Below are 14,282 nucleotides of genomic sequence, written 5' to 3' on the forward strand. Positions count from 1 at the left end.
AAGCTCACTCCTTCCATGCAGTGTGGTCATGGTCAGTGACCCTGGGGCAGTTTCAGTGGCATTTGTCCACCTGATGCCTCCAGGACAGGCCCCAGGCAGGACACTGGCTGCTCCCAAAGTGATGCTTGGCTGCCTCCTTGCTTGAGACCTGCCCGCCCAGCTGACATCTGCAGGGGAAACAGACATACTTTTCTCTTTGCACAGGCTCTCCACCTTGAAAGCCCCGGGCAGGCGGAGGGTGGATGCGGGGCTATCACAGGGCTGTGCCTTCTTTCACCTCCAACCTTCTCTGTTCTTACATGAATCCACACACTGCCCTACTTTTCCATGTTTGGTGTGTTTTTTGTCAGTTTTGATGCTAAAATTTTTCACAGGACCCATTCTGCACACCTGGGTGCCTCACGTGGCCCATCCACCAGCTCACACCTGCATCTGCAGCCCTCCCTCCTTTTCTGCCTGTAGTTCTGCGGCCCCTCTGCCACCCCCCAGACACCGGCACCTGTCCCCTTGCTGCCCACCGCTACCTGGAGGCAAGACTTTTCCAGTTTACCTCCTTGGCAGCCCTGTGTCATGACCTCCGTTCTTCACCTCTTTACCTCCAGCCCAGCAGCTGGAGTTAGGGTGAAGTTTAGGGGCCCCCTTTCCTCCCCCATAAACTGGGGTGAAAGTGGCACGTGCCTGGGGACAGGGGAAGACTAATGAGGGAATGTTAGTGTGAAGCCGGTGTCCACCCTGGGCCCAAGGACCTGTGCACACAGCAGACATATGGACACACACACAGGCACACAGACACGTGGGCACGTGGGCACACAGTGCTGCCGCCACCACAGCTGCTGCATTTCTGTGCTGCCGGCACTGTGTGTGTAAGTGGGGCTGCCCCTTCCCATGGGAGGCACCTTTTCACGTTTCTCCTGGCTCAGGGTGTCCCCTCCCAGAAGCTGAAGTGGGACCCCCAGTGTTCTGGGCAGCCCTGCGTGTCCTGTGGGCTCTGGGCCCTCATGCTGGACTTGCTAGGCCTCTGGCAGGTGGCCTCCTAAGTGACCAGGGTTGCCTGTATCTTTTAAACGGCCTTCCTCACAGGGGGGTGTGCAGTGATATGGGGAGAGCTTGGGATGGCTGCAGGCTGGGATGCTTCCCCTGGAAGACAGCACACATCCTGAACAGAGGAGCCAGAGCTTTTCCCGTGTGGCTCTTGTCTCCTACTTCTTGGCCCTCTCCGAAGCTGCTGGTGCCACCCACCCTGGCTGTCCCCCAGCTGCCCCCTCCAGGCCCTTTGCTCCTCTGAGGGTCACCCAGGAAGACATGGTGTGGGGCTGCAGCGGCTCCACCTCGTCATCAAGGGAGATGGGGGCTTGCTCTGCAGCCTGCAGCCCACTGTCTCATTCAGGCCTCTGACGGGGAGGCAGAGCTATGAGCCCATCATACAGACAAGGAAACTGAGGTTCAGGAAGGCCGAGCAGCCATGCAGTCACCCGCGGGGAGACATGGGGGCAGGGCTGGGGTGTGGGCTTGGCTGGCTTGCGCCCACCCCTGCCTGACCTTGGGAAGTTACTTAGGCCTCTGGGTGCTTCAGTTTCAGTCTCTGTGGAATGGGGCTTTGCTAGCAGCTGCCCCAGAGGTCATGTGGTATCTGTGGAGCCTTGGGACATGCTGGCCCCGGGGAGGTGCTGCTCACATGCCCCATGTGCACCTCACCCAAGCATCGAGGAGGCTGTGTTGAGCCCAGGGCACCTGTGCGCATCACTGCCTCAGCTCCACCAGGAATCCAGTGGAAGCCTCCCCCAGGAATTCAGTGAGTGCCAAGTTTGTGGGTATCCACTCGAGCATTTTCCCCGGGGATTAGAGAATGCAAGCAAGCGGAGTGTTTTAAAAAATCAGGACTACTGAGGGAGCAAGCTACACAAACTTACTGCTTAATACAAATTTACCGTTGTAAAGCCATGATAATCCCTTTGCCTTAAGGTCATCTGAGTAACAACTGAACCTCCATCTGGACCCCAAGACAGAGTTCTGTCTTCTATCTTGGGTCCCTGGGGCTTGACTCGCTTCCTGGGCCTTGCTGCTGGGTAGGAAACCACACCCATGGTGATGTGTGAGTTTATGGCAGAAATGACCTGGAGGAGGAAGGACACACCACAAACACAGGGCGCCTTTGACCCCTGTGCTGAACAAACAGCTTCCGGGTTTGGAGCACTTGTCTCCTCTTGGCTTCAGGTGGCATCTTGCTTTCACCAGCTCCTCTCTCGAGTGAAGAAGTGAGGAGTGGAGAGGAGAGTCCAAGGCTCCTTCCTGTGCTGACCCCAAGCCCAGAGGACATCATCAGCGGACGATCACCCCCCCGACCCGGCATCCTAGCAGGACACTGCATCCCCGTCCCCCTGTTCCCTGCGGTCAGGGAGGCAGGACACCAGGGTCCTTACTCACCACAATGCTCCTCAGCCCCAGCCCTGCAGAAGGGGGAGAGGCTGCCGGCACCCATCCCACCACCCCCTGCTGGCCCCAGGGAGGCACTGCCCCCAGGATTCCAGACTGCAGAGTCCTCACAGAGTTCTCTCCCACAAACGAAACCTGTTTCCTGTACTATGACAGGGTCATCTCAAAGAAAACGCCCCCACTTCTTGACTTTTTGTCTTTTGTTGTTTCCCAGAAGAAACTGAAACAACTTTCCACCCCGGCACATACTGGGGAGGGTGGTGAGGATGCCAGGGAAACCAGGTGGCTGCGTCTAGCTCCCATCTCACCGTGCATCAGTAGAGCCTTGCGTCTATCTCCGTCTCTCTGCTCTTCCCCAGGGAGAAGTTGGTTTGTAAATAAGTATGAGCTAGTGTGCAGGATGCCAGGTGAGCAGCTTGTTATGTCAAGCTTCTATCAAAGTTATGTCAACTCCAGGTGTTCTGGGGGCTCTGGAGGGTGCAGCCGGGGTCTGGCTGTGCCTGGTGGGGCTCCCAGCACCACCATTCCTTAGCTGTGTGATCTTGGTGAACCCTCTCTGTCTCTAAGCTCCAGCTTCCTCATCTGCGGGGAGGGAGGTGTGGCCCTGAACTTTGCAGCAAAGCACTGGGCACGGGACCACTGCGGGGCTCCTTGCTCTGTACAGCCCAGAGGTTCCCCAAGCCTGTGCGACTTTAAATACAGCTGGGTTGGTGAAAACTCACCTCCACACCATGCTGGGTCTATAAAGAGTTCTGAAGAGTTGGCTGCCCCCTGCCCTTTATAGCAAGGTAACTCGGGGCCCCGGCCCCTCCATTTCTCCCACTTTCCACGATCTCTGTCCTTCACAGCTACAGACTTTTTACTGAACCTTCAATACAGGCCAAGGTATATGCCCAGGTACTCACTATTCCATCAACGCCACCCATGTTGGGAGTGCAGTGTTTTAATGGGAAAGTGTTTTCATGGCTCAGCCCTACACAAACTCCCTTTATCCCTGGCAATCTTCCTGTCTCTTGATGGCATTTGGAAAATATTTGCAGAGTTAGCAGGTTCACTCAGCGGAGAATGTCATGGTTTGTGTTTTTATCCACCTCAATTAAGGCAGCTGAAATTCATACCCTCCCACAGCTCTGTGTGCTTTATTCAAGCAAGGCTGTGGAAGGAGGTGGGTTTCCTGTCTTTCCAGCCTGGCCTCTTGGAAGGCTGGAGGGTGGCTCAGGCAGTGACTGGAGCACAGATTCTGGGGTCCCCCAGCCTGGCCGCAGCCAGCACCGCCACTTACTAGCTGTGATACCTTGGGGCACATAAGCTCATCCCCTAGAGCCTCTGTTTCCTTATCTGTGAAGTGGGTACCAGGACCATCGACCTCCCAGGCTTGTACACTGGCTTTGCAAGTGCTTATAAACATGCCAGCTCAGTGCCATGTTTAATAATAAAATACCCACAGCCAAATTCAGCACCTGGGCACCCTGTATGAATGGCTGAGGTGCTGATAGTCTGGGGAGAAATCCCCAGTGCCAGAGGTGCAGCCAGATGGCAACTCACCCGCATGGCTGCTGGGAACCCTGGCGCAGAGCCTGCCTTCCCCACTGCAGCCAGCTTTCTCATCCGACTGGTGTGGGAGCGCATGGCTCCCTACAGCACCCAGGTTTCTCATCTGACTCTGAGTTGGGGGTGCATGGCTCCCCACTGTACCCGGGCTTCCCATCTGACTTAGCTGGGGGTATGCCGCTTCCCACTGCGAGGCCTTTCCTTGGGCCTGGCTGACCTGAGCTGCCCCCTTGACCCTTCCTCTCCCCTTTCACTCTTGCCCCCTGCCTACTTCCCCAGGGGGCGAGATGGGCTTCAAGGCCCTATAGGCTGCTCCTGTCTGAGTGGTCACTTCAGGGCGTGACTGCTGTGCAGGGTGGGACCATCTGCCCCAGGCAGGGCCACAGGGCTTGCCTGGTGTCCGGCGCAGAGCTGGGTCTTATCAGTGTCCATCCAGTGACTGATGGCTCGGTGCCCTGGTTTCTGGTGGAGATCTTGTGAGATGTGCTGTGTGTTCCTGGGGGTAGGTGGGGGGCTGGCCCAGGGGATGCTGAAGCTTGTCTTGACTGCTGCTTCTCTTCTCTTGTAGAGCCCACAACAATGGTGTCACCGGCCAGCTCGGAAGCCCAGGTACTTTAAAAACAAAATTTAAATGTACTTGATCCGAAGTAACAGTTAGGTGTGTTGTATGCTGTAAATTAGCAGCACATACAGTTGTCCTTCTAGAAGGACCGGGAGATAGTGAAGCCTGGCATGCTGTAGTCCGTGGGGTCACAAGGAGCTGGACATGACTGAGCGACTGGACAACAGTTATACAGTTGTTCCTCTGAGGCAGGATGTGGATAAGTGCTCAGTGGCTTGGTGGAAAGGCTTGTGGGGAGGCTATGCCTGAAAACAGGCATCGTGTATGGGCAGGGAAGCCTGTACACACGGGCTGGGGTGGGGTGGACTCGGGGGGTCTGAAACCTGGGGTCTCCCCTGTGACCGCTGGGCTCCTGGAGGTGCCTCCTGCTGACCAGAGGGCAGAAGGGGCAAAGGAGATGTGGTCTCCGTGGTCAGAGCGTTGGGCAGGCGTGGGGCTGGGGGACAAACAGGAAAAGCAGCCCATCCCCCGTGTCCCTGAGCTCCAGTGCCTCATCCCTAGGACCTTTATCTGTGTCTCCTGTCCCATCCGCCTGGCCCCAGGTGCTTTGTCCTGAATTTGATGTTTATTCCACTGCTTTATAAAAAATGGTTTTGTGTAAATACATATTTGTATGTTAAACACAGTGTTATAGAAAGGGGGTGGGCACAGCCAGTTGGTCTGCTGTGAAAGTGAAAGTCACTCAGTCATGGCCAGTTCTTTGCGACCCCATGGACTATAGCCCGCCAGACTCCTCTGTCCATGGGATTTCCCAGGCAAGAATACTGGAGTGGGTTGCCATGCCCTTCTCCAGGGGATATTCCTGACCCAGGGATCGAACCCTGTCTCCTGCATTGCAGGCAGATTCTTTACTCTCTGAGCCACAAGGGAAACCCATTGGTCTGTCACCGAGGAGTTTTACCAACAATAATAAAACCATCGCAAAGTTTTCTGACTTTTTCTAGTCACCACATGCTGGCGATTCTTAATTGTGTCAGTGATAAAGTACATCCTCTGGCCAGGCGGATGCCCTGCTGTTTATACAACACGAGTTCCCAGGGGTTGCTCTGAGCTCACGCTGCACAGTGTCCTGGAACCTGAGTAAGAAAAGCCTAGCCCTGTTTTCAGGACGCGTCCATCTCACTGCTGTGCGCGGCTCCTGCTGCCAGGCTGCCCTGCCCCACAGCCCCAAGTGAATTTGTGTTCCCCACCCCTGTTCCACTTGTGTTCCCTACTGTCATCAGTCTTGAAAACACTTACAAAGAACTTTGTACATAGGCTCGGGAATCGACGTGGGGGCCCCCAGGAAGTCGGTCAGGGCAGCCTCCTGGCCTGGGTGCTGAGATTCTCACTCCGGCCCTTCAGTGCCTTGGGCTGGTCCCGGGGCCTCAGCTGCTTGGTGCCCACACTGCCAGGAGCAGGGGGGCTCGGGGTTCTGCCTAGACTTTTCCCTGGGGGGAAGCCAGTGGTCTCTCCAGTGTCTGGGTCTGGGGCGGCTCTCTAGAGGCTTGCAGTGGAATTAACCCTTTCACTGATGTGAGGCCAGCACAGGCCAGAGACCAGAACCAGGGGAGGCAGGCCCAACAGGGGTGCTCTGTGCTGCACTGGAGCCAGGAAGCTTTGGTGTTAGGCCTGCTGCCTGCCCGGCCCGAGGGGTAAGAGTGGTCTCCCCCAGAGAGGGTCACCCTGGGGTCAGCGGGGTCTGTGGGGCAAAGCTGGGGTGAGGTGGAGTTTACTCTGCTTTTTTTGTAAAAGTGATTTTATTCATTTATTTTTGGCTGTGCTGGGTCTTTATTGATGCGTGGGCTTTTCTCTGGTTGTTGAGAATGGGAGCTACACTTTGTTGTGGTTCATGGGCTTCTCATTGCGGTGACTTCCCTTGTTGTGGAGCCTAGGCTCGAAAGCACAGGCTCATTAGCTGTGCCACTCGGGCTTAGCTGCTCTGCAGTACATGGGATCTGCCCAGACCAGGGATCGAACCTGCCACATCTCCTGCATTGGCAGGCGGAGTCTTCCCTCCTGAGCCACCAGGGAAGCTCATCTCTGTCTTCTTCCTGCACCTCCCTCTGGGCCAAGAAAGGACTGATGGGAACTTGTGTGAAGTGAGGTCCTTGCCCGCCCAGCAGTCCCAAGGGGCTGTCCCAGGGACTCCACTGGCCAGAGCAGGCCCTTTGACTCCTGATTCTGGGGTGTGACCTGTAGCCCAACTGGTCCTCGCCTCCTGAGGCAGAGATAAGGTGCCTCCAGGCTGGGAGCGTTATTGACTTTCACTGGAACTTCGCTCCCACAGGGCCTCACCCTCCCCAGGCGTCCCTGAGCCAGGCAGACCCCCCCCTAAGCCCCTCCAGACTCAGGGCATCTTGGGAGGTGCTTCTGTAGACAGAGAAGGCCTGTTCTTGTGCCCTGCCCTCTGCCCAGCGCTGACTGTCACACTTTCCTTCAGCTCTGCTCTGACTCCTTCCCTTGGGGTCTGGGGGTGACATCACAGGAAACAGAGGAGAGACCAGAAAGGCCCAGAGGCCAGGTGGCCTGCACATGCCTGGCAAGGGTGTGGCTCCGTCCAGGGGCACGAGGTCAGGGCACAGGCTGCAGGCTGACCACCACCCCCCCCCCCAGGCCAGCATGGCCCCCCTACCTGAGGCAGGCAGGTGACCAATGTTTTCCCCACCTGCGAGGGTCTTGAGACTAGTGGCAAAGAGCTGTGGTCATTTTGGTGTGTGTATATCTCTTGTACTGAGTCGTGAAAAGAAACCATTAATGCCCTTTCAAACACAAACACTTGGTGCTGTCAGCACTGGAAGCAGCTTCCTCATTCTTCTTGCTGTGCGCCACTGCCTGGCATCGAACCGCTTCCCCGGCGCCTCCCTGGAGCAGACCCAAGGCTGTGGGGCACAGACAGTACAGAACCTGGATCTGAAATGCTAATGGTGGTCCCTGAAAGCTCAATTCCCTAGGGGCTAAGTAACACCAAAAGCAGAGTTAAGAGGAGTGCAGGACTCGTCTCTAATGTGCTAATCTGCTTTTTAAAACCTTGTTGTGGAGAAAGAATTTTGAGTTTATGCAAAGCCAGCAGAATAGCATAGTGGCCCCACACGAGGCTCCACCAGCAAAGGACTCACCTATTCCCTGCAACGCCCCCCCACTACCTGCCTGCTGGTGACCCCACCCCCTCTCCCTATATAGGTACAATTATTTTTTAGGTTTTTATCTTTCAGGTTAAATTCACATACATTGAAATTTACATGCAGCTGAAAATACTTGAGGGGGTCTCACTTTTTGTGAGATCCAGTGTCAAGCTTTATATGTATCATTAAGCAATTACTCCAGCAGCATTTATTGAATAAGCTAGCCTTTCTCCTCTGATTTAAAACATACTGTCATTGCACATGAACTAATGCTTCCTTAGGTTGCCTCTCTGTCTTTTTCTAAACACTTTTGTTGGGGGTAAACTGTACATGTGGCGAGCTCTGACTGGTGTGTAAGCAACACCACACACATCTTTCCCAACATGCTTCCCCCACCCCCCGACCCCCGGGAGCCAGGGGCCTGCCCTCTGTGGCTGTAGACTGCTTCTGTGTTGTCTGGAGCTCCAGAGTCCTGGCTCTGGGCGGTGCTGGGGGTTCAGGGCTGTGCACGGCTGACTAGTTAGTATCCCTCGGATCACCACCCCACTGACCTGGGGTGGATTTGACCTTTGTGGATTCCCCCACAGGGATTTCCGGTTTTCCTCTCTTGGTGAACCCCCCCCCCGCGCGCCCCCCCCCGCGCGCCCCCCGCGCCCAGAGGAGCTGCAGTCTAGCGGTAAAGCGTGTCTTAATTATAAGAACCTGCCACGCAGTTTTCCGCGGTAGCTGTGCTGCTGGGGAGCACTGTGTTTCCCGGGTCGGGGCGGTGGTGCACCCCTCAGAGGACAGCTGCTATCCCATTTCACCAGTAGAACCCACCCGATGGTGACCTCCTGCGGCGGCTAGAACGCCCCCACCCCGCCCTGTGTGCCCGCCCTGCCTTGGCCTAACAGCAGGGCCCTGTCCCGCAGGTGGTGCAGTCGCTGGGCTTCGCTATCTACCGCGCGCTGGACTGGGGGCTGGCTGAGCACGAGGAGCGCGAGCTCAGCCCGCAGCTGGAGCGGCTCATCGACCTCATGGCCAACAGCGACTGCGATGACGACGGCGGTGGCGGGACGGCCGACGAAGGATACGGGGGTCCCGAGGAAGAAGAGGAGGCAGAGGGCGGCCCTCGCACCGTGCGCACCTTCGCACAGGCTATGCGCCTGTGTGCCGCGCGCCTGACCGAGCCCCGGGGCGCACAGACCCACTACCAGGCCGTGTGCCGCGCGCTCTTCGTGGAGACGCTGGAACTGCGCGCCTTCCTCGCCAGGGTCCGAGAAGCCAAGGAGGTGAGGCAAGCGAGTGGCCCAGGCTGGAGGGCCAAGGATTTGCCTGGAGTGGAGGGTAGTGGGTGGGGCCAGCCGAGCGAGGGGTGGGGTCCCAGAGGCGCCTCCACACGCAGAGGTGGGGCAGGTGGGCAGGGCCCGGCCCTCTCCCTGCCTAGTTCCTTCTGTCCCTCCGTCTGTCCACAGTGGGTGTCCACTCTGTGGCAGACAGTCCTGAACACTTTGTAGGTTTTAGCTTAATCCTCAGTGTCCTGCTTACCTGGCTTTGCACAGAGGAGACCAGAGGCTCAGAAATTCACAAACTGGTGCCTTTACCCATGACCTCACGCGTGATGTCTCTAAGTCAGTCCTTAGCTTCCCTGGTCCTCATGTTTACATCTGCAAAAGGGACTGTGTCTCCAGGTCTCCTGTCCCAGAGCTGGTTCCTTCTGAAAACAGGGAGCAGAGGTGCCAACAGGTTGGAGCTTTGGGGAGGTGGGCAGTTCAGTGAGGGGTCACTCGTCCTGGTGTTTGTCCCTGGATGACAGTCCCACATTCCTCTCCACCCCCCACCCCCACCACCCCCCACCCCCACCGTGGTTTTCACCCATTTCCCAGTTGAGCAGCTGTAGGCGCTAAGAGGTCGTGTTCTCACCCCAGGTCACAGCTAGTACGGAGCAGAAGTGCTTGACCGGCTCCCGGCTGGCATTCTCCCCACAGCTGTTCTGCCGCTTCATGGTCTCAAAGTCAGGAGGTGACAGTCTTTGCTCAACTCTCACAGCCTCTCCCTTGGAGAGAACTGAGGTGTTTCGTTGAAATGGGGGTCACAGCCCACAGGGACCCCTGCCTTCCACCAGCATTTCACAGATGAGGAGGAAAATGGAGACTTTGGAGAGGTCAGGAGGTACTTTTGGAATTAACCGGTGCTGGTCCCTGATGTTACCCTGACCCTTCATTGGCGAGTGTCTCCTTCCTGCCCAGCTTCCCCAGACCTGGGCCTGAGCACTCTAAGGGTTGTTCTCACCAGGGGCCTGGCATCTAGCGCAGGACAGCTCAGATGCTGCTCTGGTCACTTGGCCTCGTCTGCAGCCCACTCGTAGCCCAAAGTGTGTGTGTGTGTGGTCCCTCTGCCCACCTGCTGCCCCCCAGCCCCATCCTTTGTCTTCCCTCCACTCCTGCGCAGCATCGCAGAGATATCCTGCCAGTGCTTTAATTGTGGCTGCCCCTAATGCTTGTCTGCTTTTCCTTTTGTTTTGATTGGACTCTAGAGGATGAGTGGGGACTATGTCTGAAACTCATGCCCCACTAGGGAGATGTCCATTCTGGTTTTCCTGAGACGCCCTTCAGAGCATTGTCTTCTTGGAGCCACTGCTCTTGCTATAGCAGCCTCTTCAGGTCCACTGCCGAGTGGATCCTCCCTGGAAGACAAGTTCCTCTTTTTCTTGAGGACCCTCCTGTTTCCTGACTTTTCAGGGTGACTGTGTGGTTCCTTTTTGGGGAAAGATTTCTTCCTCTGGGGAGGAACTCCACAGCCAGCTGTCTCTTCAAGGTCACCACTAACTGGCTCCTCCTTGGAAAGCATTTCTTTTCCTTGAGTTTGAGAAGGAGACAGATGGGTCTTCCATTCCATTCTCCCGAAGAGCCTCTTGGGCTTGTTTTTTCTTCTTTGGGGTCTTTTGCTTGTCTCCTCGCACTCCTGTGTGGCACTAAGGATCCTAATGATTTTCAGTTGCCTGGCTGTTGCTGAGGTCAGTTCCTTGGCCAGGCAATAAAAGCTCTTTCTTTAAGTGTAAACAGCTCTAGACTTCAAGCAGTTGACCCAGGAGAAGTCAGGACTGGAGGAGGCAGTGAGAAGTGGGCTACTGGCAGTGTGTGACTGGGCTGGCATTGAGAGCAGAAACAGCCTGCTCAGGGGCAGTAGAGCTGCTCCAGAAAGGACAGGAGACCCACCTTCATGCCCTTTGTCCACAGAGACGCAGGTCACACCCAGCTCTATTTTTAGAACCACACACCTTGTGCTTCTCAGAGACTTGGCTGAGTTTTCTAGAGCATCCCAGGGCAGTTTGGCAAGTGGCTTGGGAGGGAAGCTGGGGTGACCGGTTCTGTTTGACCTGGGGGATGGGGTGGCAGAGGCTGTGTGCTAAAGGCAGGTGCTCCTCCAGCATGGAGGGCCAGTGAGAGCAGAGCCCCCGCTGCTGCTAAGATCCAGGGCAATGAACTTAGCAGCCTCTTCACAAATTCTCAGCAGAAAACAGCTTCCTGAGCATTCCCAACATCCTTCCTGGGCCCTCACCTTGCTGGTGGCGTTTTTCCCAGTTTGTGAAATACATCTCTATGACATTGGGGTCTGCTGAGTGACTTGCCCTCTTGCCCATCCGTCCACCCATCCAACTATCCACTTACTGATTCATTTATTCACTCAACCAATGCTTAAGACCTAGCATGTGTCACACAATACTGGGAGCCAGATTTAAAACAGCCCCAAAGCTGAAAACATGGTTCTGACCTCATCGAGCCAACCATTCAGAAAACAATCAAAGGAGCAGATGACTGTAGGCTCCAGATGGGATGACATGCACAGAAGAGGCCGTGCTGTTCCACGAGGGTGGGTGTGCCCTGTGAGCGGCAGTCTGGAGCCCTTCCCAGATGCGGGAGGGCCTCACGCCTGCATTGTGGAGGATGGGGCCCCCGTGGAGGAGTGTGGGTCAGTGTGAGGAGGCCATGGGTTCTGCTGCAGCCAGGGGTTGCTGCAAGGGTCATGCTTCCCCCGGCCCTTGCACGGGAGGAGCGGCCACCAATAGCCAGCAGGACATGAGTGTTTCCATGTGGTTCTAAGGCTGATGGCTTGGTTCCCTCGGATACCTTTCTGTGCCCCAAAGCCTTGTCCAAAATGCCCACGTGGTGCAGAAGCGTCCCCAGGGGGCAGACCAGCAGGGCGCACAGCCCCACTAATCCCGTTCTCCCATTTCTCCCGGACTTAAACAGATGCTGCAGAGGCTCCGGGAGGATGAACCGCAGGCAGAGAAGCCCCTTATGGAGCTGGACAGCCTGAGGCGCACAGACTGGGTAAGACACATGCCCCCCACCCCCACCAGGGCACAGAGGGGGCACAGGCCTGGAGCCCCGCCCAGGGCTAACGGCCATTTCCTTCTTCTCGTGGGCCTAGGCCCGACTCTGGGTCCAGCTCATGCGGGAGCTTCGCCATGGGGTGAAGCTGAAGAAGGTGCAGGAGCAGGAGTTCAACCCCCTGCCCACAGAGTTCCAGCTCACCCCCTTCGAGATGCTCATGCAGGACATCCGTGCCAGGAACTACAAACTGCGCAAGGTCATGGTGAGCCACTCAAGGTCATAGTGGGCCAGGTTAAAGAGGTCACATGTTCAGGCCCCTCTGCCTGCCGGAGCCCCTGCTTGGTGCGCTGGTCACTGAACCAGGGAGTCCAGTGGGAATGGGCAATGTGGCCTCGAGTCATATACCTCATGGTCCTTTCAGGGACATAGTGTGACATTGGCAGGGAGAAGGGGACCAGGGGCGGGAGCTGAGGCTGTGGGATTGTCCCACTTAACTCTCACAGGGCCTCGTGGTGTGCCAGCGTTGCTCTGAGAATCTAAACATGTGAGTTAATCTCACTCTTACGAAGACCCTGTGAGGTAAAGCCACTGACCCGCGTTTCAACATACAAAATCTGAGATGCAGGGAAAGCTGGTGGTCAGGTCTTGAAGGCCACAGCCACACAACCACTGAGGGGGAGGCTGGGTGAACCCGTTATGGCTGCGGCCCAAGCAGATGGCCCCTTAGCCTTGCTGCCCTCCTTCTCTCCCACAGGTTGACGGGGACATCCCTCCCAGAGTGAAGAAAGATGCCCATGAACTCATCCTGGACTTCATCCGCTCCCGGCCTCCACTGAAGCAGGTACCAGCCCCGCGGGGCATCCCGAAGCTTGGTTCTGGGACGCTGCCTGCCAGAGCACGCAGGGCCTCCAGGGAGCTGGCCCCCCACCTGGTGCTGCTAAACCCCCTGCAGGTCTCAGAGAGAAGGCTTCGCCCCTTACCTCAGAAGCAGAGAACTCTGCACGAGAAGATCCTGGAGGAGATCAAGCAGGAACGCAGGCTACGCCCTGTGGAGAGCAGGCGCTGGGACGGCCGGGGCGAGCGGGGTGAGCATGGGACACCCCTCCCCTGCACCTTGTCCTCCCCCGCACTGTCCTGTCCATCCTGCCTCACCTCCTGCCTCCCCCAGGGTTCGGCTCTCTGCCCTGCATCCTCAACGCCTGCTCTGGGGACGTCAAGTCCACTTCCTGCATCAACCTGTCCGTCACGGATGTTGGGAGCAGCGCCCAGCGCCCGAGGCCCCGGGTCCTGCTCAAGGCCCCTACGTTGGCTGAGATGGAAGAGATGAACACTTCTGAGGTCAGAGCCCACAGGTTCCTGAAGAGAGACTGACATGAGGAGGAAGTGGGGCAGGGGGGGAGGGGAGGAGGGATGAGGAGGGGAGGGAAGGAAGAGGGGAGGAGAAGTAGGGGAGAGAAGGAGGTTCTAGAGAACAGAAGACAGCCAGGGTGCAGCATCCAGCTGTGGGCCCTCTGCTCGGGGTCCTGTCTGCACCCTGCTGTGAAGCTGTGTCCTGCTGTGGGGCTGGGTCTGCCCTGGGGACAAGCCTGGCGGGGCTTAGGCACCCTCTCCCACCGTGGTCACTCACAAGGGTGACTGAGACAGTGGCCTTGAGCCTCTGTTGCCTCAGCACATAAAAGGATGAAATGGAGAGCCACGTCCTCCTGGGCTGGGCAGCCACACTTGGAGGTGCAAAGCCTACAGGTCCCAGCGTGACTCCCCATCCTGGCTGCATTACCCTCTGACCCTGGCGACTGGGCTGGGGGCTGTCTCCACGTGACCCCACGTGACCCCACGTGACCCCAGGCCTGTCATCTCCAGGACTTTCCAGGGACCTCAGGGCAGGGGCTGGCTTCTGAAGCATGCGTCACCCCTGGCTGGGGTAGTGCATAGCAGTCAGCTTGTGCACCCCACGCCTTGGTCCGGGGACAGGCAGGAGGCACAGGGGCAGAGCGGTCTAGTGATGCTAGACTGGACTGTCCACAGGAGGGTGGACAGGGTGTTGCTCAGCTGATGTGTCCACAGGAGGAAGAGTCACCATGCGGAGAGGGGACGCTGAAGCGAGATCGTTCTTTCTCTGAGCACGACCTGGCGCAGCTCCGGAGTGAGGTGGCCTCTGGTCTGCAGCCGGTCCCTCAGCCCCCCGGAGGCCTGGAGTTGTCCCGGCCGCGAGCGGGCAGCATGCAGTCCTGGAGGCCGAGCCCCCTGGAGCCGGGT

At 57.3% G+C, this 14,282-nt stretch overlaps 1 protein-coding gene across 8 annotated transcripts in view; it reads left to right on the forward strand.

Moving 5' to 3' along the window:
- SPIRE2 (spire type actin nucleation factor 2) overlaps window positions 1–14,282 on the forward strand; it is a 34,440-nt gene that overhangs the window by 10,261 nt on the left and 9,897 nt on the right. For all 8 annotated transcript variants that reach the window (XR_006055909.2, XM_027977775.3, XM_027977776.3 and 5 more), the window contains 8 exons: window positions 4,553–4,593; window positions 8,622–8,981; window positions 11,943–12,023; window positions 12,124–12,288; window positions 12,781–12,867; window positions 12,979–13,111; window positions 13,195–13,364; window positions 14,091–14,280. Coding sequence is in view for 7 of the 8 variants with exons in the window: in XM_027977775.3 (XP_027833576.1) it covers window positions 4,553–4,593; window positions 8,622–8,981; window positions 11,943–12,023; window positions 12,124–12,288; window positions 12,781–12,867; window positions 12,979–13,111; window positions 13,195–13,364; window positions 14,091–14,280 (1,227 nt within the window). In the remaining variant the exon portion in view is untranslated. The remainder of the gene's footprint in view (window positions 1–4,552; window positions 4,594–8,621; window positions 8,982–11,942; window positions 12,024–12,123; window positions 12,289–12,780; window positions 12,868–12,978; window positions 13,112–13,194; window positions 13,365–14,090; window positions 14,281–14,282) is intronic.

This window comes from Ovis aries, chromosome 14 (assembly GCF_016772045.2).
Source record: "Ovis aries strain OAR_USU_Benz2616 breed Rambouillet chromosome 14, ARS-UI_Ramb_v3.0, whole genome shotgun sequence".
NCBI classification, from domain to species: Eukaryota; Metazoa; Chordata; class Mammalia; order Artiodactyla; family Bovidae; genus Ovis; species Ovis aries.